This window comes from Lycorma delicatula, chromosome 6 (assembly GCF_047948215.1).
Source record: "Lycorma delicatula isolate Av1 chromosome 6, ASM4794821v1, whole genome shotgun sequence".
Classification (NCBI taxonomy): domain Eukaryota; kingdom Metazoa; phylum Arthropoda; class Insecta; order Hemiptera; family Fulgoridae; genus Lycorma; species Lycorma delicatula.
The window spans coordinates 16,239,852-16,262,856 of record NC_134460.1 but is presented as its reverse complement, the minus strand read 5'-3'; the positions used below and the strand labels follow the sequence as shown (position 1 = coordinate 16,262,856).

At 30.6% G+C, this 23,005-nt stretch overlaps 1 protein-coding gene across 1 annotated transcript in view; it reads right to left on the bottom strand.

Annotated features, from left to right (window-relative positions):
• Positions 1–223: 223 nt before the first annotated feature.
• LOC142326649 (uncharacterized) overlaps positions 224–23,005 on the bottom strand; it is a 29,224-nt gene continuing 6,442 nt past the window's right edge. Inside the window, exons 2-5 of the mRNA XM_075369245.1 lie at positions 22,154–22,276; positions 17,527–17,781; positions 9,676–9,899; positions 224–676 (exon numbers count right to left, since the gene is read on the bottom strand). Coding sequence (XP_075225360.1) covers positions 226–676; positions 9,676–9,899; positions 17,527–17,781; positions 22,154–22,276 — 1,053 coding nt within the window. The 3' untranslated portion in view covers positions 224–225. The remainder of the gene's footprint in view (positions 677–9,675; positions 9,900–17,526; positions 17,782–22,153; positions 22,277–23,005) is intronic.

Here is a 23,005-nt window from a genome sequence, read left to right as displayed (position 1 = left end):
ATGTTATTTGGCAACCTTGTTCAACATTAGAAAAACCTGGCCCGGGCACTGGGTTCGGAAATCTTGGTCCTGCATTATTAGGACCACAAAACCTAGAGTTTGTGTTTGGAAACTTTGGTCCTGAACTATTATTTTGAGGTACAACATTTTCATCCTTTTTTGTAAGATGCTGTTCCGTTTTTAATTCAGGAACTCCTCTTTTATCATCTTCATTGGGGAGACGATTCACAGATTTCTGACTAGTGATTTTAACCCCGATGTTCCCTGGATGAATTTCTGGTTTAGTTGACATTTAGGAGGCAATGGAGGTGGCATTATTTCACTGAGTTCAATAATATTTTTTGGAGGAGAAGGATTCAACTTATGTAAAGGTAATTTCTTCTTAGGCTCTTCTTTTTCTTTCAAAGGAGACTCTGTTAATATTTTATTTGCTACAGATATATTAAACGATATGGACTGGCTCTGCCCACCAGTAAGAGGTTCCAGTAGACTACGTAAATCTGATTTATGAATTTTTCTGTTCAGCTGATTTTTCTGCAATGATGTCAACAATGTGGGAGGTGGTGGTTTTAATTTTACTGATGTAAAAGACCCTGGTAACTGAGGATCCTCTTCATCACTCATCTCCATATCAACACTTTCAACTATGTTTCTATTATCTGGCAATGGAATTTTCCTAAAACAGATAAAAAAATTTATAAATCACAGATTAATTTCAATAATCATGAAATCAGTTTAGAAATGAACACCTAATAAAACTGGCCAATAATATCATGCATACATGCAGTGACTTCTTTGACTTGAAAAACATTTGAGGTCAATTATCATACATCATACAACCTGCCATCTCAGCAATTATAAATATAAATAGTATATAATAATAATTTTTTAAATAATTTTCATTAACCTTCATTTCCAGTAAAACTTTTATATAGTAAACAGATCTTCAACAAGTCTTACTAAACTAATTTTATTAATTTAATTAATAAATTATAAATCTTCCTAAAACAGATGCCCATTTAAAACAAGCTTTTTTTATATGGTCCCAAAATAATTGTTACATATAACCAAATCTATGTTATTTGGTATAAAATGAAAAAACAGAATTTGCCAAAAGTCTGTCACAAAATTAAAGCCTACACTAAAATAGAATTTGGATCAAGATATTCAAGTTCCTCTCTTATCAATAATATAGCCCTTGATTATGGAAAGGTTTCAACTCTATATAGATTTCATAAAGACGGAGTAAACTTATTGTTTTAATGCTTCTAAAATGATGGTTTTTTTTTTTTTAATTTTACAAGTCAAAATACTGTTAAACAAAAACAAATTCCATTTTATAATTTGCACACTGAAACGGTTTTTTGTTATTATTATCAATAATAATAATAACTAGGAATTGACTTTGGTCATCAGTTTGTGTTTGCTACAATATAATCAGATTAAACAGCATTTAAGTAAAGGTACTTTTACATAAATTACACATATAAATACTATGAAGGCCAACCAGAAAATGGTACCAATTTTATGATAAAAAGAAAATCTATCAAATTTTCTGACCGGGGCAATCCTGTATCATATTCCTCTGTTCCCAGTTCACCAAGATAGTAGTCACTGTTTTAAGTCTTATCATTCTCTCCCAAACATTTTCCTCCAAAAAAGATCTTTCAGTTTGATAAACAAATGATAGCCACTAGGGGTCAGGTGAGGGGGTACAGGTTGGCTGGTTGAAAATTTCCTACTTCAGTTTTAAAAGCAACTGATGTATTTTCTTATTGGTATGAGACCATGAAATGTAACAGAGGAAACAAATGCTGCTAGACAACAGGCTTCTCTACAATTTCAAACAGTCTACCACAATTTTGTTACTGTTTTACAATGTGCATCAGTATTTACTTATGCTAAATGGACCATAAACTCAGCAAGGAAGGACGTTTTTGGTTCCAGAAGACAGTAGTCGTAACTATTCAAGTACAGACTCCTACTTAAATTTGTTTGGTTTGCATGGTGAACAAGGTAATCATATACTGAAGTTTACTCTCTGGTATAAAAATTCAGCTTTCATTCCCAAAAGGGTGATTGCACCCAAAATGAGCTAAATGTAGTATTTAGTTATTTCAGCAATTGAGAAGTTTTTCAAGGCAGCAGCTCAGAGGTAGAAAAGACAAAAACCAAAGGTTGTTCGCAAGATACAATGATAGGACCCTTACTCTAGTTTGTTGAATTCGATTCTTTGATGTGGTTCAGATTAATCAATGGGTTTGCATCATCACTTATACAGATGATGAGCTTTTGTTAGTTAAAGAAATTCATGGAGTGAGATTGAGTTCAGGGCTTCTCAGGCTTGTAACATATTCCAGTTGTGAAGATAACAGCATAAGATGGTGTTCAGCCCAGAGAAAACTATTATGATATTGCTCAAAGGGTGACTGGTTGCTACACAACAAGCTCGTGTATCAATGTCATGTCATCCAGTTAGGTATGTCCTGCTTCAGAAGTATCTACATGTTATCCTAGATGAGAATTTTCAATTCAAGAAGCTCTTTCAATATGTTGCCAAGAAAGTGTGATGCTGCTTTCTTTGGTATTTGTAGAGTAGCACAATTGGAGATAAAATTTTAGAACTAAGCATGATCTTTAAACAGTGTTTATGAGGCTATAATGCTGTATGCTGCACCTGTCTGGGCTCACCAAATGATGTCTGGGGAGCCCAGTGTCTCCTATAATTGTCAGTAATTGGTGGCTATACAACTGCCTCTTGCAAGGCAGTACTTGTTATTCCGGATGTTAAGACTACTGATATCCTTGCCACTGAGTGCTAACTACACTATGATGCCAAAAAAGATAGGCCCCACCTGACCTCCAAGCACAAATGAGAAATTGAGAACCAAGGTTTCTGTTTGAACAGAAACCCATTCCATCCTCAAGGTAGGTCAGATGGGATGAATCGTCTAATGGCTGTCACGTTCATGGTATTTTCCTGTAGAGTAGTCATCCTGTATATCTGTCCAAATTACAAGTCTGTATGTACTAGAGTAGTAAGGGAACTTGCAGGAATTAATGCTGATTTGCAAGTTATTTGGAAAACCTGATGGGAATCGAATATACTTACTTAGGTTTCTGACCCTGCAGAGGATGGCTGAAATTTGATGCTCTAATAGCTAGAGCAACCTGGGTGGCTAGGAACCTGCTTGGGTGCTTTCTTCGCCAAGATAAGCATTTTGGCATCAAACCCTGGTCAACTGAACTTATCATTTTTAGGATGAAGGTAGATTGTATTAGGAACTCTGTGAAGACATTTGACTCACTCTCAAAAGTAGACCAGCACAGAGAGAGATGGTAAATACGTTTTGTTAGAATTTCATGAATTTCTTGTCTGACAAATTAAGAGTTGGATTTGGGTATCTATCTGTAGGACAAAATTGTTGTTGCAATCAACACTTGTTTAAGGGATATGGAATTAGAAATTAGATGTTTCTAGTAGATTGAAATGAATAAATTTTTTTGATAGTACATCTAGTTTGAAATTTAGTTATGGGAAATGGTTGTTTTGTGTTCATGTTAGATATAGGCGCGGAGATCGCATTTCCATAAACAGTTAATCAGTTAGTTGAAAGTACTACAAATTAAAGCAAGTGAGAGAAATTGGAAGAAGCCTAATACAAAGATGAGAACAGAGTTGAGTAAACACACAGATGGAAATGTTTGCTGAGGCATTTGCATTTGCATCGGTGACATTCTGAGAGAGGCCAAACTGATGACAGTGTTATGTAATCAGATTTAGAAGCTCTAAACGATGACCTCCGGTAAAGCCCATCAGTGCTAGAAATAGAGAGAGTGGTGTGTGGCAACTGGGATTGTCATGGCAGGAATCTTCTCTTACAGGGGTCAAAATGTCATGATATGTGTAAAGAATTCATCTCCATCTTTTGCATAATGATTAAAAAATTACAATGCAGCATCTTAATGGGGATTTTTAAATGTTTAACACCAAGTCTGCAAGAAACCGCACCTTGCATAAATTTTTTTACAATTGAGATGAATAGTGACAATTCCATGGATAATGTTGGAAGAAGCAAATGAAAAATTTTCATTGATTTCATCAAATAAAATGCTGATCCTGTTAGAAGAATTCATCAACATAGTACAACAAATCATTTATAATGGTGTCTTCAGCATAAACTTCCTAGATTTAATGGCAAATACCATCAACCTTCAACAATACGGAAGGTATAGTAGAAGGAAAACCTTCTACATTAGCGATTTTACAGTCTTTTAGGACCTAAGATGTGCAATGCACTATCAAGAAATATTACAAACCTACAGAACAGAAAAAAGTTTTGGCATTATTTAAAATATGGGTAAAAATTTAGACAGTACATTTACAAAAACTGAATAAATAAATACATTGGATTATTGGACATCATTTTTTTGTTCTTATTAAAAAATAACTTAATTTTTTTTTAACCAACATAAAGAGGAATGTTCTGATAATTTAGCAAAATTACAATTATGTATTTTTTTTTCTGGATTAAATTTTATTATTATTATTATTGTATTTTTTTTTCTGTGAAAATAGATATATTGTGGATTACTTCTTGTACTAATTATATTTCCATACTTGGGGCTTAAAATCTAAACTGAAAGTTACTTCAAAATTTAATAATAATATTTACATTATGCATGTGAAAAATGAACATATCCACGTGTATATTTATTTATAAATCAATATTAATTGAATAGTGAATCCACCTAAGCGGTAAAATATACCAAAGTATTCAAATCTTAATAATCCAAAATATGAATCCAATTAAGCAATAAAATGCAACAAAATGTTCTTACCTTATTTTGATCCATTATTTAATTGTAAATTAATATGGATTAAATTATTAAATAGAAACAGAGCTATGAAATGTTAAATAAAGTCTGAATGCTATACACTTTTATTTGCATACATTATTGTTGTATACAATACAATAATAATCTATTACATATATTACTGATGTACACGATACATCAATAATAGCATCAATTACAAAAATGGAAAATGTATATGATTCAGACCTTTTTTTTAAATAATTTAGATTGAAATATATACAAAAAGTCGAAACTTTAAACCAAACTACACTATAAATCTTTTATTTTGTAAAAAAATTATAAAACAAAATTAACAATCCACAATAAGTAAAAGAAAAATAATTAAAAGCTTACTTAAAAGCAGTGAATTAAGTTAATCAAGTTACAAAATAATAAAAAATATAAAACTTTCATATTAATAACAGATTATAAAAATGAGATATTTAAACAAAATTTCATTTTATAAATTTGCCAATTAACTTGTAAAAATTATCTGGGTGTTTCAGAAAGTAACCTCCATTGTAGCTTAGCGCTACTAGTAATGTTAGTGGTGCCACTACTGAAACATCAGCGTACTCTCTGAATAAGTGCGCTTCCAGCTGTGTTAGTGTGAGCCGTGTACTTCAGCGCGTTTGCTTGTTATAACCTAAAAACATGAGCACTGCAATAAAAAATCCTATAAAATACAAGGTACATGCTACCATAAGATTTCTTTAGCACAAAATGTTTTGCATCAGACATCCATCATCAGTTATGTACTGTGAATGGCCCAAACGTTATGAATGACGCGATGTAGTGTGGCAATGGGTATGATTTTTTAAAAACTGTACCCTCTTTTTTGATACATGGATGTTTGTTTGAAAGACAAACATCCAGGAAGAAGAGAAGTGTGTTAGGCTTTCTATAATGTGAATGATGATCTTTTCAGTGAAACTGATGAAAAAATGCATCAAAATCGAAGATTTAACATCTCTGAACTTTCTGAACAATTCCCGCACATTTCTTGTATGGATTTGTACAAGATTGTCACCAATAAATTAGGCTACTGGAAGTTCTGTGCTTGGTTCCAAAAAATGCTCACAGAGATTCATCGAACCAAACAAATGGGCTCTGAATTAGACTTCCTTTCAAACTATGACATGGAAGGAGAAAGTTTTTTAAAGAGAACTGTGACCGGGGGCGAAACTTCAGTGGCCTACATGAACACCAAAACAAAACAATCGATGGCCTGCAGCCATTACCAGTTCTCCATGTATACCAAAAAAACCAGCCAAACTTTGCCAACGAGGAAGGTTACAGCTACGGTTTTTTGAAATGCCAAGAAAGTTCATCCAGTCCATTTTATAGAACATGGTATGACAATTACTGCAGCAGTCTACTGTGAAACTTGGAAAAAACTTAAGCAAGCCATTCAGAACAAATGTTGCAGTATGCTGTCATCCGATGTGTTGTTTTTCCATGACAACACTCGTCCTAAAAGCGCTCAAGAACTTCTGATCAATTCAAATGGGACATTTTTGTTCATTCCCCTAACAGCCCAAACTTGATATAAAGTGATTTTCTTCTCTTCACTCACATGAAGAAATGGCTTGCATCGCAGCACTTTGATAATGATGACGAATTTCAAAATGCCGTGAAAGGTTGGCTAGGTACTCAGGCGACTGAATTTTATGAAGGGAAGATATTTGTAAATTAGTGAAGCGCTATGACAAATTCTTGAGTCTAAATGGTGAGCATGTTGAAAAATGGTTAAAGTTGTAATTTTAAGTTGTATATAATAAAATATTTTTATTTATACAGGTTTTTTATATGTAGGTTACTTTCCAAATCATCCTCATACTTATAAAAGTAGGACGGTAATATTTTACCATTGGAGAAGAAATCAGAAAGAAATATTTGCTAACAATAACGCAAAAACAAAGCATTTCTGAAACTATATTTATAGAATAAGTAAACGACATGAATCCTTCCCATTATTCAGAGGCCTTAAGAACTTGCCACTGCGTCATATATATTTCTATAGAATACTAATGACATATTATTAAGGCTGTAAACAGGATAGGATCCTTGGTACTCTGGCTATGAGGCCTTTGCGGCAAGCAGTTAGACTAGTTCCTCCTAGGCCAAGAATTGAATTATTTAAACAATTTTATTCATAGGTCCAAAAACATTTAATCACTTACCCAGGGAATTTAAATCCATAGAAGACTCTAAAAGGTTTTCACTATCATTTTATGATTGGTTGTTGTCAAATGAAGATCTAGAGAGTTTTTTTAATTGATTGGCCTGTGATTGTGGGTGGAATCAATGACTCTAAAATTTTCATATTTTTATTAATTTTTATTTTTGTTATTATTTTTGTTTCAATTTTTTATCTAGGATTAATTTCATTTTCAATTTTATCAATGTATTCTTGTATTGTATTTATGGTTCTGATTTATTTAATCTGTATGCATGTACATTTATTTAATCTTATCACTAGCTGCAATTTTAGTACTGCAAGATCTGTATTGTGTAATTATTTTTTATATTCACTTGGAAATCCATACTTGACCATTATTCAATAAATGGTTAGTTTATTATTTTGCTCATTGAAAAATAATGGATGTTAACATACAATACAATTATTACTATAGGGAGTACCTAGTTCCACAAGATTATGTAAAAATTGTTTACTTTTATTATTTTATATTGTTTGGTTGTATGTCTACTAAGCTTATGTATTAAGAATTTATAACTAAATAATTTTATTTTCATTTGTAATCTGTTTATTTTGTGGAATAAAGATTATTATTATTATTAATTCTTTTCTTTACTCTCACCAGCCTAACATATCTTGGAATTATTTTTATTTCCTCATGAGCAATATAATAATATGAAAATCATAGAAATTTCAGATTTATTTGAAAATTAATAAGTTGTTCAAGCAGGAATATATTTTTAATTAGTTATAGAGAAAGTGACCAAGTCATCACAGAGGTATTCCTTTGATGACTCATACTTTTCAATTTTTTTAATTTTTTTAATTGAATTAAGGGTAAAATAATAATGTATTAAACGTAGTAACGTAAGTATTTTTGTAGAATAAAATTAACAAATTTATCATTAATGCAAAAAAAAAATGTTTATATCTTTTTATAATGTTACAAGCTGGTTTATGCTTTGATTTTATTGTTATTTCTTTCTTTTACTGTAAGTGAGCTAGAAAAGCTTTAAAACAAATACTATATGTTTTGTTTTAGAAATAAAATATAATTTACTTTACTACACTAAGCTGTTTAATTAATTATAGGAAAGCAAAAGAAGTAAATGGTAATAATTCAAATACAAGACGAGATAAACAATTTCTGATGTCATTCTATTTACAGCCTCTGAATCACCAACAATAAGTTAACAAAATTTTAAAGAATTGATTAGGTTATATACATAATAACCCAAGGACTTTCACTAATCAGATGAATAGCTCTTACAATATTCCAGTTAGTGATTTTTAATTTTATGTTTGTATGTTAAATGATTTCTTGGAATGTGTCCTCAGAAAAATTTCCAAGTCTTAAAATGTGATTTTGCATCCTACACCTTCTATACAATCTAGCAAAACTTTCTCTGTTCTATTTTGTTTTTGTTAAAAAAGTACATTAAAATTGTTTGTTTTTTTAGAAAGTAAGGTAAAAACTTGGGTTGTGACCTTATCTACTACTCCCAGATACTGAATTACATCTATTTGATTTCCTAGTAAAACTCCACTTTCAAGATTTGATTATTTTCCAGAATTTTCTTTTCTTCATGATTATAATCTATGTATAATATTATCATTTTTTTGTTGTAGAATAAAATATTGCAGCACAGTTATAAACTAAAATTGGACATTCTTCATTCTATTTCATTTCCTTCTGTATCTTTACAGGTCTAATGGAAGCTAGTGTTCTTATTTTTTTTCATTTGGTTTTAAAAAACTTGATAAAACATGAAAAAAAAATTACATACCATAACAATTTTAAACTTGTTTCATAAATATACATAGTAAGAAAACCCATGTCATTCAAACAAAGAATGATACACGCAATGAAAAAAGTTGGATCATGTAACATACACCATAAAAACACTGAAAAATATACAACAAAGTGAACAGAAACTAACAAGATGAACAGTTCCCTCACCAAAAACCCTGTTGGGTTAACAAAGTAAGAATTGGTCACAAAAGAAGATGAAAACATTAAAAAAAAGTAACAATAACAGCTCAGGGCTAGAAAGAGGTCACAGGGTAAAAGAAGAAGTCAAGGAAAAATGATCATTATAATAAAGTGTGAGCTTTAGTGCTTACAAAACATTTTGGTTTGTAAAATTGGCATACAATTTTGTATGCCAATTATAGTAAAACAATTTAGTCTAACGAATAAATGTAAGGAAAAGATGTATATTGGTAATTACTTAAAATAATTATTAAAAATATTTATTAACTTAAAAATATTAACTTACTATATTATAAATAATAAATAGTATTAAAATCACATTATTCTAAATTCATCGTAAACTTTTCACTATGATTCCCATTGCTAATCTCACCATAACTGCTGTGTAACAGCAATATTTTCTTCAAAAATTCATTAATTTTTTGATAAACTACAAAATTCTCTTACAATGAATGTAAATTTTGGAACTCACAGCAGAGTATCCAAATAAAAAAAATAACCCAAAAATCTAAAAATAAGACTACTGCTACTAAACAAGTTGTATTTAACCTCGTGCAAATATACTTCGTTCAGAGAAATTATTACTAAAGATAAAATTGTATTAAATTTTAAAATTAATTATTACCTATAATCAACATCAACAGGTTGTGGTTGCCATTGGTTATTGTCATTATTCAACGGAGAACCAGTCAGACTTATAAGATTTCTGTGGTCAATTTCAACTGCTGGTGGAGGCCTCAGCACATCGTCTTCACTACTATCTTCTGGTACTGGAATTTCATAGTCCAATGAGTTTCCAAAACCCTCTTTACAACCTGGTGGTGAATTAACACCTTCTCCCCAACTTGCCTAAACAAAAGTAATGGTAAGTTAATATGAAAAAAGAAACCTAAGAAAGGAAAAATAAAATATCTTAGCCATCTAAACAAACCTCATGTTACCAATTTGCTTTTCCATAATCTCACAGGCTAATATTTTAATATATCACATTTGCTATTTTATTATTCTATTAAACCAGATCACCAGTGGTGATACGTTATAAGCTGAACTCTCTAAAATGATTAAGCACAAAAAAGTAATAAAAAGTAAATTCTTATAAATTAGGATTAGCTACAGTGATTAGACAATAGCATATTGGTTATTTACTGTAAATAAAAATGGTAATACAATGTTATCTTTAATGATAAGACAATCTTTTATTTGAAAGCAGGCAAAAATTTATTTATTTTAAATAAAAAAATATATATATATAAAAACAGAAAAAATACCAACAGCAATGAAAATTTAATCTCAACTTGAAACTGCTTTGAAGTAGGGAAATAGTTATAATTAGAGGCTTTTCAGTAGGAAATCAAAAACATCCAATAACTGTAAATAAAAAAAGTACAGCTGCTAAATTAAGCTACGTTAATGGTCGAATAAGAAAATAAATAATAGCATTACCTTATTTACTTTTTTAAATTATGTAGATTATTTCATTTTCAAAATGTAAGTACAAATTTAATAAGCAAGTGAACTATTAATTTATACAATGAATTACTCTTTAATTTACTAATCAAGACATACACACAGGTACTTTTGATACCTGCTGCATGCTCTATTGGGGACTGCAAGTTCACACACTCGTATATAAAAACTATATATATATATATATAAAAATCCCCTACACTAATAAAATATTTGAATTTTCAGAAAATTTATATAAAATTCAATTTTTATATAAAGAATTAAATAATAATAAATTATAACATTTTTAATATTATTAAAAATAGTTATTATTAATATTATATATATATATATATATAAAATTTATAAATAAATATATATACATATAAAATATAAACAAATAAACATCTAAATCCACCAGTTACAGTTCAATAAAAGGTAAGAATACTTGCCTATTTGTCTGTAGCACTTACAGAGCTTAACTCCATCATTAGCAGACCAATTTTTGTAAAATTCAAAATTATAAATAAAATATATAGTTAAAAATAGTTTTTTTTTAAAAAAAAAAAAACCATAGTTAAAATGTGAGATAGTTTATTTAACCATGGTGTGAACATAAGTTTTAAATATGATAATAGTATATACCATCATACTAATAATAATTTTAAAATTTTAACTTTTTTTTTTACAAAAATAACTATATTTTATTTATAATTATGTGTATTCTTAAAAATGTCTCTGATGCTGATGGCACTGCAGACATATAAGTGAGTGTTCTTACCTTTTATTGAACTGTGCATTTAGATATTTATGAGGGTCATTGATATGTAAACCAGAATTGTTCTGTGTGGATTGAGGAACAGCAGTAAATGTGGTAGGGCACTGTGGGTAGTAAGGTGGATATGTGTGGAGGGGAACAACTGGCCAGCCACATTCGTAGGTAACATTCCTGTCAGTAGCAGAATATCTGAGCAGGAGGTATCATCATCAGTTGTGTAACGAATTAGCATCTTTTGAGCAAAACTTAGCATTTTTTGCCAACAAAGGTGTCAAATTCTCTGAAATTTTGACTCAACTCTAGGCACAGTTTGGAGATGCTACCCTGTCAAATGTTTAACCGAGCCAAAAAATTTTGAGGTGGCTGTGATGCAGTGGAGAACAAAAGTCACGAATATAATCTGCAGACCATTGTCAATGATTCAGGAAGTTTATGACCTTGTGGAAGATGACTGTCACTGAAATTACATCAGAGGCGGGTGTAAGTGTTGGGAGTGTGCATATAATGTTGTCAGACACTCTTGGATGCCCACTGGGCTGGTTTAGTGGTTAACTCATTGCAAATTAGTTGATGTCGAAGTTGAGAGTTCTAAGGTTCAAATCCTAGTAAAGGCAGTTACTTTTATACAGATTTGAATACAAGATTGTAGATACCAGTGTTATTTGGAGGTTGGGTTTCAATTAACCACACATCTCAGGAACTGTCGACCTGAGACTGTACAAGACTACCCTTCATTCACATTCATATATATCATCCTACGAAGTAATACATTACAGTGGTTCCAGAGGCTAAACAGAAAAAAGAGAGACACTCTTGGATACAAAAAAGTGTTGGCAAGGTAGGTTTCACGTATGGGTATGTGTGGGTTCCATGAGACATAGAGAAATGTCCGAAAAGATATCTGTCAACAGCTTATGAATTGCTTTGAGGTGAAGGGAGGCATTTAATGGCCGTACTGTGACCTGCGACGAAATGTGAGTTCACAACTGCACCCCATAAAACAAAAGAACAGTATGGAGTGTTGGAAAAGTGAGAGGAGCACTATCAAGGCCATAAAACACTTCTCAGCTGGAAAATTTCTGGTAACTGTCTTTTGGTAACTAAAAAGGTATGCTGCTGATTTACTAACTGCATGAACGAAGAACCGTAAATTCGGCATATTACTGCCAATTGTTAGATGATGTCAGGGCTGCTCATAGCAACAAACGGTGCCGGCAACAGATTCACAACATCCTCCTACTCCATGGCAACTCAAGACTCACGATAAACTCACTAAATTCATTGGACACTTCTTCAACACCCACAGAAAAGTCCAAACTTGTCACCAAGTGATTTCTACATGTTTGGTATGCTGAAAGAAGCTTTAGGAGAGGAAAGATTTAAAGACTATGCCGCAGTCGAGCATGCATGTGTGCAATTGGTTGCTGAGGCAGCCATCATGTTTTTTTGATGAAGGAATCAGGAAGTTACCTATCCAGTGGAGAAAATGTGTTCCTATTGAAGGAAACTATTTAGAAAAATAAGGTATTTATTTGTAATTTTATCTAATATTAATGAAGCTCTAAACTATATTTGAATGACCCTCGTATTACTAATTGTTTGATATAGTGTTATACAATGTTCAAAATACACACACACACATATATATATATACAAACACACACATACATATTATATATATATATATATATACACATATAAAAAAATTCTGTATTTTTTAAAAATTGGATAATAAATGAAATAAATAAATTCAGAGGATTAAATTCTATTTATTATTAGAAAATTAAGGCAGATTTGTGGGAGCAGGCATCCCATAGAGTTTTATCATAGGCCCCACTTTATATCTCACATATAGATCAATTAATTAGTAACTAGTTTAATTCAAGGTAATTCTACTTACTTTATATGAAAATAGATAATGTACAGACATAACTGAACAACGATACACCAATCATCTGTTCAGGTAAAGCTTTATATCTGCAGATCACGAACTGTCACCTTTTATAATGAGTCTACGAGCAATGTACATATAAGTAGAAATTGACTGAGCAAGAAAAATTTTCCTGAATTTTAAAATAAATATAACAAGAATACAATTTACAACATACACATCAACAATAACACACCAAATGAAAATGTTAGCAGTGAATTTCTGTGGATTACCACAGACAAATATTTTCACAGGATAGATACATTAATGACTTCTATGATGTGTATTTGATGTATATGAAACATAGGTTACACGGTGATGCAAAATAACAAACGATGTGATGATGCGGAATATAAAGATTGTCTAATTTTTACATTCCGAGCAGTGTTATTTCAACAATAATAAAGAAGGGTAACCTTAATACTAAAATAGAGGAAATAAAAATCAACTTTTCAAACTCAAATCTTCAACTGAAATTGTAGTAGCCAGAACAATCAATATAATAGTGGCTGAAGTTCTGTATTGTGATAAAAACTCTTTTAGTTATGCTAATTAGTATGGTATAAGCAGCTATCAAGTTTTATTTCATTAAAAATTATTAGTCAGAAAAATTAAATTTAAAAAAAATAACTTCTTTGACAAAATAAAAGATATTAAATATAATTTAAAAAAATTGTTTCCTTTTAAATTAACAAAAATTATTTAAATTTAACACACCCAATCCCTTGCACACGCACAGATAGCCCAAGTTTTTATATTTGGCCTTTAAATGACTGCAAGGCTACATTCACACAGGGTATTTCACACATTCCAATCTGTTTGGATTCGATGCTTGGTATCTTCTTCAGTATTTCTATGGCATTTTATTAGCAGTACTGGAATAAAGAATGTTCTTATTTGTTTGCCCACAGCTTAGGTGTAACATCAATGTAATTTTATCATTTGCTTTTAATTACATTATTTTTTTAATGTATTTAAGCGCTATTCATTATTTTCGATAAGTCATAATAATTCATTGTTTAGTTGCTTTTCAATATTTTGTTACTAAACAATGCAAGGACTATTTACATTCGCACGATTAGATTTTTGTATTTTATAAATAATCACAATTTTATTGTGAATAAAAAGATTGATGCAGAATATTCATGTCTGGTTAACAGTAATAGCACATTATGAGTTGGTACCTGATAGCATTCCTACGGGATCTATCCTTGGGCAAATATTATTTCTGATTTATGTAAATGACTCGCCGAACTCAATATGTCTGTTGAGGCCAATTACCTTTGCTGAAAATACTACAATGGCTTTTACAAATCTAAATTATTCCATTTTCTCCAATTTAGTTACTATTGATCTTATCAAAATGAATGAATGGTTTTTGGCTAATGGCTCGCTACTTAATTCCAATGAAACACAAGCAACAAGGTTTCAATTGAATCATGGAACAGTTACTGATACCCCATTGAAATTTTCAAGCTCTGCTTATTTTTTGGGTCTCACAACTGATGATGCCCTTACTTGGAAGGTCTAGGTCCAATCTCTGTCATCTAAATTAAACTGGACTTTTTCAGTTGTACTTACACTGTCATGTATAATGAACAAGAGAATTCTATTGATGGTGTATTAAAACATATGTATATTCCCTTTTAAATTATGTTGTTATTTCTTGGGGTAATTCTGTTAATAGCAAAAAAGATTTTATTATTCATAAAAAGATCATTCATGTGATTTGTCAACTATACTTGGCGATTCATGAGAGTTCTTTAAGATATTTTAGAACCCTCACTCTTCTATCATTTATATTTTCCAGGACTGTACTATTTACTGAAGATAAGCTATCATCAGAACTGAAACATAACTCCGACTTTCATACTTGTAACACCAGGCACAAAAATGTCCTGTCCTCTCCAAACAACAGGAAATTTTACGCATAAAAAAAGATGCTGGGTACTGATTTCACAGTATATCTTGAACAATATTACTGTATCTATTTTTTTCAAACATTAATAAACATATATGCTAAAAAATTACACTAATGAACTAATCTATATTTTCAATAAACAATGAATAAGTAAACAAGAAAATGTACTGCAGCTAAACAATTTTTAAAAACATCATCTGTAGTCGATTGCCTGCCGTCTTTTATTAGGTCATTAATAAATCTCAAATAGTCATAATGTTAATGAAAATCTCCAACGTTAAGTTGGAGTTTCATTTCTTAGGGCTTCTCATTCTTCCTATTTGATCTTACCGGTAGAATTTCTTAGCAAACACGTCTATTGTCTTCACTCGCTTCTTCTTATATAACTTTCGATGTAGAAGATGCTTCATAAGTATCTTTCTCCACGCGTTTTACACAACACTTCCACAATCATTTACTACCATCCATTTGCATGATAAAAGAAGTCATCTTTTTTTCATATCCAGAAGCTGTATACTTTTTCCAAAGATTCTTCTGCAATTATACCTTCTCAGCTTATAGCGGGAGAAAAATAATAATAGCAGTCAAGTGGGGATTCCAATAAACAGAATATTTTTAGATTATTTATACCGGTTGGTGAGGTCTTTGAAAAAATTATAAAATTAACCATTTTATACACGATTATAAAAAATGTGGCCATTGTATGTTTGTATAAAACAGCGACTGCTTTGACATACTAGAAAAAACGGACGGTTATGTACAAAAAACTTAATAGAAATTTCTTTTTGTAAGGTGTCAACAAATCAGCTGTATATAAGTAAGAAATTATATACTAATTGAATACCACAGAAACTTACCGGTTTACCAGCCCATAAGCTTGTTAAAGACCGGGGAAGTGAAACTGTTATTAAGAACAGTTCTTATTACAAAAATTACTTTTAAGAAGATTTAGAGACAAAGCGTTAAATTTTAAAATTACCAAAACTTTTATTCTGTGATTAGTTTTCAATATTTAGTTGAACTGTACTGAATGACTACATTAGTTCATTAAATTAAATTTATGAGGGATAGGGTGCCTGGGTTTACCCAGCAGCTATCTCAGCCTTGTTTGGTTTTTACACAATCCCTAATTAGGAAACAGTTCATAAACATGGAGTATCACGACCCCATAAAAAAGAGGCTCCTCTTCCAGAAATCTAGAAACCGCTAATATAATATCACAAATGGAACCGGCAAGAGAAGAATAAAGGAAATAATCAACTCACAGCAACTGTCTCTGATCACAATAGTTTACCTTCTTCCACAAGACTATTAAGAGGTTATACTTTTGTAATGGGATATTACATAGTTATAAAATATTTCTCATAATGTATGGAGCATTTCACATTTTTCTTGTTTTCACTCAACAATGTAGATATTCCATCATATCCCTGGAATGTTGAGCGGGTTAAATTATATAAAAATACACAAAAAAAAAAAGGACATAATATTTAGTAATTAATTTTTTTAAGATAGTGTAATCTGAACACATGTTTATCATTTGGAAGGGAAAACTTATAACTCATTCACTGTCAAAAAAAAAAAAAATCCCACATCAGCCATAAATGACAAAATATATAATTTTTAACAGTATACCTAACTTATTGACTACAAAGAACACTTTTAATCAAATTATTAAATCGTAAGTATTTTCTTTCGATGTAATATATTGTATTCTGTCAAAAAAAAATGTTATTTAAAGTCAAGTTACTATCTGACCACAGTCAAATTTGTTTTAGACCTATATCACAGTTTTGGTTGATGAATGAAGATATTTTCAAATTTTAAAAATAATTATTTTTTTTAATTTTAAATTAAATTTTTCATACAGGTTTGCAGTATTTACATTTTTCACATGTTAGAAAAGTAGGAGTCATTATTAATGGCAATACATACTGCTAAAACGGTACAATGAATCAAGCCTTGTCGCTCTCTTTGTTTACTGTATTTAGAACAGAATAGAAGCAATAGCATTATATATTCATAGCATTTGCTTAAAAAAGAAAAAAAAATTCATTTTACTAAAATCAATTTGATATATTAATAAGAGAAGGACTGATTAAAACCATTAAATTAGATAGTGCTAAAAGTTTGAATTACAAGTAGTATTTTTATATGTTCATGACAGTGAATGGGTTAATCAATCGGGACATAAAATATAGCTACTTGTGAACACTCGTGTAATAATAAACACATATAAAAGCTGTATTTAGTGGTAGTCATGTAATAATAGGAGATGGTATCAAAATTCAAGAAAAGAATCCACACTGACAGTGTTAAGTAAAAGTAATAAAAACTGATTAAAATGACTCGTGACTAAATAAAATAATCATTTTGTTAAATGAGTTCAAACAATAAATACCTGTGAATCACTCCACGAAGGAAATTTAGGAGGAAGGTTTGAATTCAAAAGTTTTTCTTGGAAATTTTCATCGATATTTGGTGGAGGTACTGAAGTATCAATTACAGGAGTGTCTATACCAGGCGGTTCAATTTCATTGGATGTAACTCTATTCGCTTGAGTGTTGTCTTGCGATGGCATTAAGGACTTTAAAAAATCAGCTAAACTGAATCCAGTATCATTCTTTGTAGATGATATCACCTCTATTGGTTTACCCTTCACAAAATAACATACAACAAAAATTAAAATTTAAAAAAATAAAAATACAAAACAATATGATTAATTTTCCAAAAATCTCAAAATATTAAACGTATGAAAGTGAATTAAATGACAAAAAAAAATCTTACTACTTATTATAATCCTGTTTTAATATATAGAATAAGAGTAATAACAATGTTATTTAATTTTTTTTACTACAGAATTACAGTAATCCCTTGATCTATACGAATTCAAATTTTCTATTAACACCATTGTTATATGCTTTAATTTTTTTTTTTATTATACATAATAAATTGTTTACAATTACAATAGTCAAATGAAAAGAAAAAATCTGGGAATTTTGGAAAATATTTAACATTAAATCCTCTGAAAATGTAATCACAATTACATTTGGCTATATACTGAATATTTTGAGGTAATTAAAAAACAACCATCAATTATTTCCTTAAAAACCATTTATATTTTATAAAACACCATTTTCTTGTTAACCAGAAAATGGTTAACCTAATTTCTAATGAAATTAATTAATGACAATTAATAAAATTGTTCTCCCACTATGAATCATAAGACCTTGCCGACAGTGAGGGAGCATGAGTGCTCAGTAATACAGATTAGCTGGACCGAAGGTGTAACCATATCAGAGAGGTGTTTGAGAGCCAGACTAAGGAAAGATTCCTGAAAGAGGGCAGCATCTCTTTCAGTAGTTGTTAATGGTGTACATCAGCAGCACTTAAACAGCCATATCGTCACTCAATCTTCTGATTACTGCATAGCTGAAGCTGTGCAGTACTCAGCTCAATGGAAAACTACAGCTGTTTTTTTTTTCAAGGAAATGCAGCTCTCTGCTTTTTCATTTAAAAGAGATGGAAGCGCCTTCCTTGGTAAAATATTCGGGAGGTAAATTAGTCCCCCATTCAGATCTTTGGGTGGGTACTACTAAAGTAGGGGTCATCAGAAAATTAAAAAATAACATTCTACGAGTCAGAGCATGGAATGTTAAGACGCCTAAAAAAGTATGGAAGGTAAGAAAATTTAAAGTAGGTTAAATGTAGATGTAGTAGGAATTAGCGAGGTTTGGTGGGAAGGGAAAAACGACTTTTACTCAGGTGATTTTAGAACAATTAACTCAGCGTCAAACAAAGGGCAGGCAAGAAGAGTATATTTCATAATGAAAAAGAATATACGGCAGACGGTAGAGTATCTCAAAAAATTTAGCAATAGAATCATTATAATCAGGATAAAATCAAAATCTACGCCGACAACAATTGTTAATGTCTATATCCCTACAAGTGCCCAAGATGACAATGAGTTAGAGTGCGTAGAGAAATTGATTAAACAATTAAACATATAGAAGGAGATGAAAATTTAATAATAACTGGAGATTGGAATGCAAGCATCGGAAAATGCAAGAAAGGAAATATTGTGGGCGAGTTTGGGTGGGCAAAAAAAAAAATTAGAGGGGACTGATTTATTGAGTTTTGCACAAAGTATAGTTTAGTAATTGCTAACACTCAGTCTAAAAGTCATAATAGAAGAATAGTGGAAAAAGCTGGGCGATATTGCAAGATATCACATAAATTATATGATGGTTAAGCAAAGTTTTAGAAATCAACTCGTCGACTGCAATGCATATCTCCAGGAGCAGACATTGATAGCTACCATAATTTAGTGGTAATAAAATGGAATGGGTTTAAAAACCTCAAGAAAAGGTGCCAGATGAATTGCTGGAATTTAGAGAAGCTTGAGGAAGAGGAAGTAAAGAAGATCTGTGAAGAGGACATTGCAACAGGTCTTAGTAAAAAAGATAAGGTAGAAAATACAGAAGAAGAATGGAAGAATGTTAAAAAGGAAATACTTTTTGAAATCTTTTGAATCTTGGAGAGCTGCAACAAAATTGATGACTAAAAAAAATTGTTACTCTTTTGAAGAGTATTGAGTTTTACAAATTAATGTGTAGAACATAAAACGCTTGTTAAGAATTTATGTTGATGCTTGTTCTGAATTATTGCTTAAAAGTTTTTTTTTGGATAGTGGACTGCATAAATAATGGTTATGAATACCAATTGTAAATATATAAGATTTGTATTTTAATCACAATTTGAAGTTTATAAGTATACACACACAAAGTCTAATAAAGTATACATTGAATGCGTAGGAATATAGACTAAAAAGAATGCACATTTCAATATATGACACAGGGAGTATAAAACACCAACACAATGATTCTCCAGACACATACTGCTGAAGACCAGCAACACTCACTTCCACATGAAACTAACCCTCCATCATGAGCGTGCACATACACACACACATGCACATGCACACACATACACAAACCCTAACATAACTGAACTTCTGCCCTCCTTAAAATGCTTAAGCCAAACACAGCACTGTGTTCGACTCATGCAGTCATCCTTGTATGATTGGTTAAGCATTTAGAATGTTTCCGTGAAAGTTTCCCCAGTTTTACGCAAAATTTCACGGAGGCGCATTGTTCCTCCAACTCCTTCATTTTTGCTTTCCACTAATCTGATGAGCAGCTTATGCATGACCTCACTCAACTGATAGTTCTCAATAACTAACGCATAGATCAGAACCCAGTAAAAGACAATATGTTAGCAAGATATGCAGCTAGGTATGCACGGTGGTCGGAGTATGCAATTTAAAAAGTTCAGCCAGTTTTTGAACAAACATCGTATATTCAGCTGCTAGAATGCAATTTGCTTACTATTTATTCATATAATATCGTATAAGTAAGAAACAGAATAACACAACTTTGAACACAAAAAATATTTTGAGACTTATGGTCAGTTTTATATTTATTAACAGTCAATTTATTTAGTTAAATAAATAATTAACAAATAATTAATTTAATAAAATTACATTAATTTTATTTATTTAATTCCATTTAAATAATGTAATTTAAATAATTATAATAATCATTACCATAAAACTATGAAAAGTTTTTTAATATTGAACTTGGTGACTTTTTCATTTCACAATATTCTCTTGAATTAAATAAAATTCAATTTACACAATAACACTGTAAATGTATTTATTCATGCAAGGTAAGGAATTTAGTTTACAAATGCAGTACAAAAAATGTTACTTTCACTAATTTCTCGTGCAAAGACATTTCTTGCACTACTAAGATCTTCATAACAGTTATCTTTCAACTTTTCACTAAATTCAATACACTACAACAGGAACTAAAACTAATGGAAAACCTTAATGTAAAATATATACTTAAAAGAGCTAATATTACTGGACTATTGTTAGAATGGTGATTTGTTTTTGTACCATCATAATAACAGAATGGCTGCTCTGATTTCTATTAGTAATCAATCATTTTTATAACAAATATATACAAGTGACCAAGGAAACAAAACACTCTGGAAAAATAGAACGTCAACCTATAACCTGTATTTCTCAAACTGAAAACCAAAATTATTCAACATACATCAAGCGGAGAATCAAATAAATCTTGAAAATAGAACCGAACGTTAAAATTATTAAAACAGAATTTAAATATAGATTGTAAAATATTATTTTGTTTAATTTTCATGAATATTTCCAGCACAAGTTGCTTTTGTTATCTATTTTGGTATAAGTCGTACTTCTTATTGGATTTTACTTAACAATTTTCTAAGATGAATTAGCTGATATTACTAAATTTTTATCTGTTAAAATATCAAAAGAGCATGTACGTTAAAAAAAAAAGACCACATTAGCAAAAAAAAAAATGTTGTTTCACCATGACAATGCACTAGCACATTTCATCAGTCATCACAATAGCTAATATCAATGAACTAAAGTTCAAATTGCTTGCTCATCTGTTGTATTCACCAGATTTAGCACCCAGAGACTTATTTCATAATCTCAAAAAATGCTTTCATGGACAACAATTTAAAAGAAATGAAAAAGATACAGATGCTGTTAAGTTGGTATTTTGAGGAGCTTGACAAATAGCATAATAAAAATGGTAAAACTAAATTAAAGCAGCGGTAGGAAAGATGTATTAGCTTTGTGGAGATTACATTGAAAAATAAAACCAAAAACATGCTGTTTTCTTCCCTCCCTTGTAGTTCTAATAGATCATTTAAAATGAATAAATTTCGTTACAGATATCTAGAGTACTGGTGCTTATAAAAAACTTAAACCAGAAACACATGGAACTATGTTTTGCTTCAACTCAACTATTTAAATGTTCAGAAAGAAATGTTTTAAAGTCTATAATTCACAAAAAAAAATAAAAACAAATCTTTTAATTTAATTAGTAACTGTTCAATTTTATAGTAACATATCATACTAAGCTTTTCTACATGCATTTAGGAAAGGAGATACAGATAATACTGTAATTGTAAATTACCTCTTTTGAGACGTAACTAGATGACAATTCATCAGAAAGGCTATCATCAGCTAGATTTTCAGGAGGTGGGGATGCTGGTGTATCAAGATCGTTTTTCCCTACATCATGTGGAGGATCATTTTTCTGTAACAAAAACAATACATTACTATTATTATTAACAGCACAAAAAATTTATATGATTAAAAAGTTTTATTCGAGTAGATAAATATTATGCCAATTGTCTAAAATTAACAAATCTTTTACAAGTTTTCACAAGGACTGAAACACTGACAGAACTTAAACTGGACGTCAACATTATTACGAATATTTGCAGTCCACCACTTGCCATATTAAATTATTTTTTTATAAATGCGCATTAGCTGTGATAAATACAGTTGTTTATGATAAATCTTGTCCGATCAACAAAGGATCACGATCATTCTATCATATATAATCTTTTGTTGTTATTCATGATATCTCATGCGGATTAGATATTATGCTGATAATAGACCTTTATATTGCTGTTATTTATTTTGATTCTACGCTACATCCAAGAAGTCCCACATCCCACCCAGCAATTAACATGTTGCTACTGTTTTGAAAGTAACACAGCATTTGGTTCCTAAGAAATAATTTGTTTGCTATGAATGGTATCCTTGCTCTCATGATTGTGATTGAAGCTCTCCAATCTTGAAGTTGTGCTGTGTGGAGCAGATTCATCCATTCTCGTGTTTCAGTTACAAATCGTGGCTGATGAACTTTCTCTTTGTTATAATTTCTAACTTGATCCTTTCTCATTTTGTCCATCCTCTTTTAGATGCTTTACTTATTTTGCTTTCCTATTTATTTCTCAAAGTCACACAGTACTTAAGA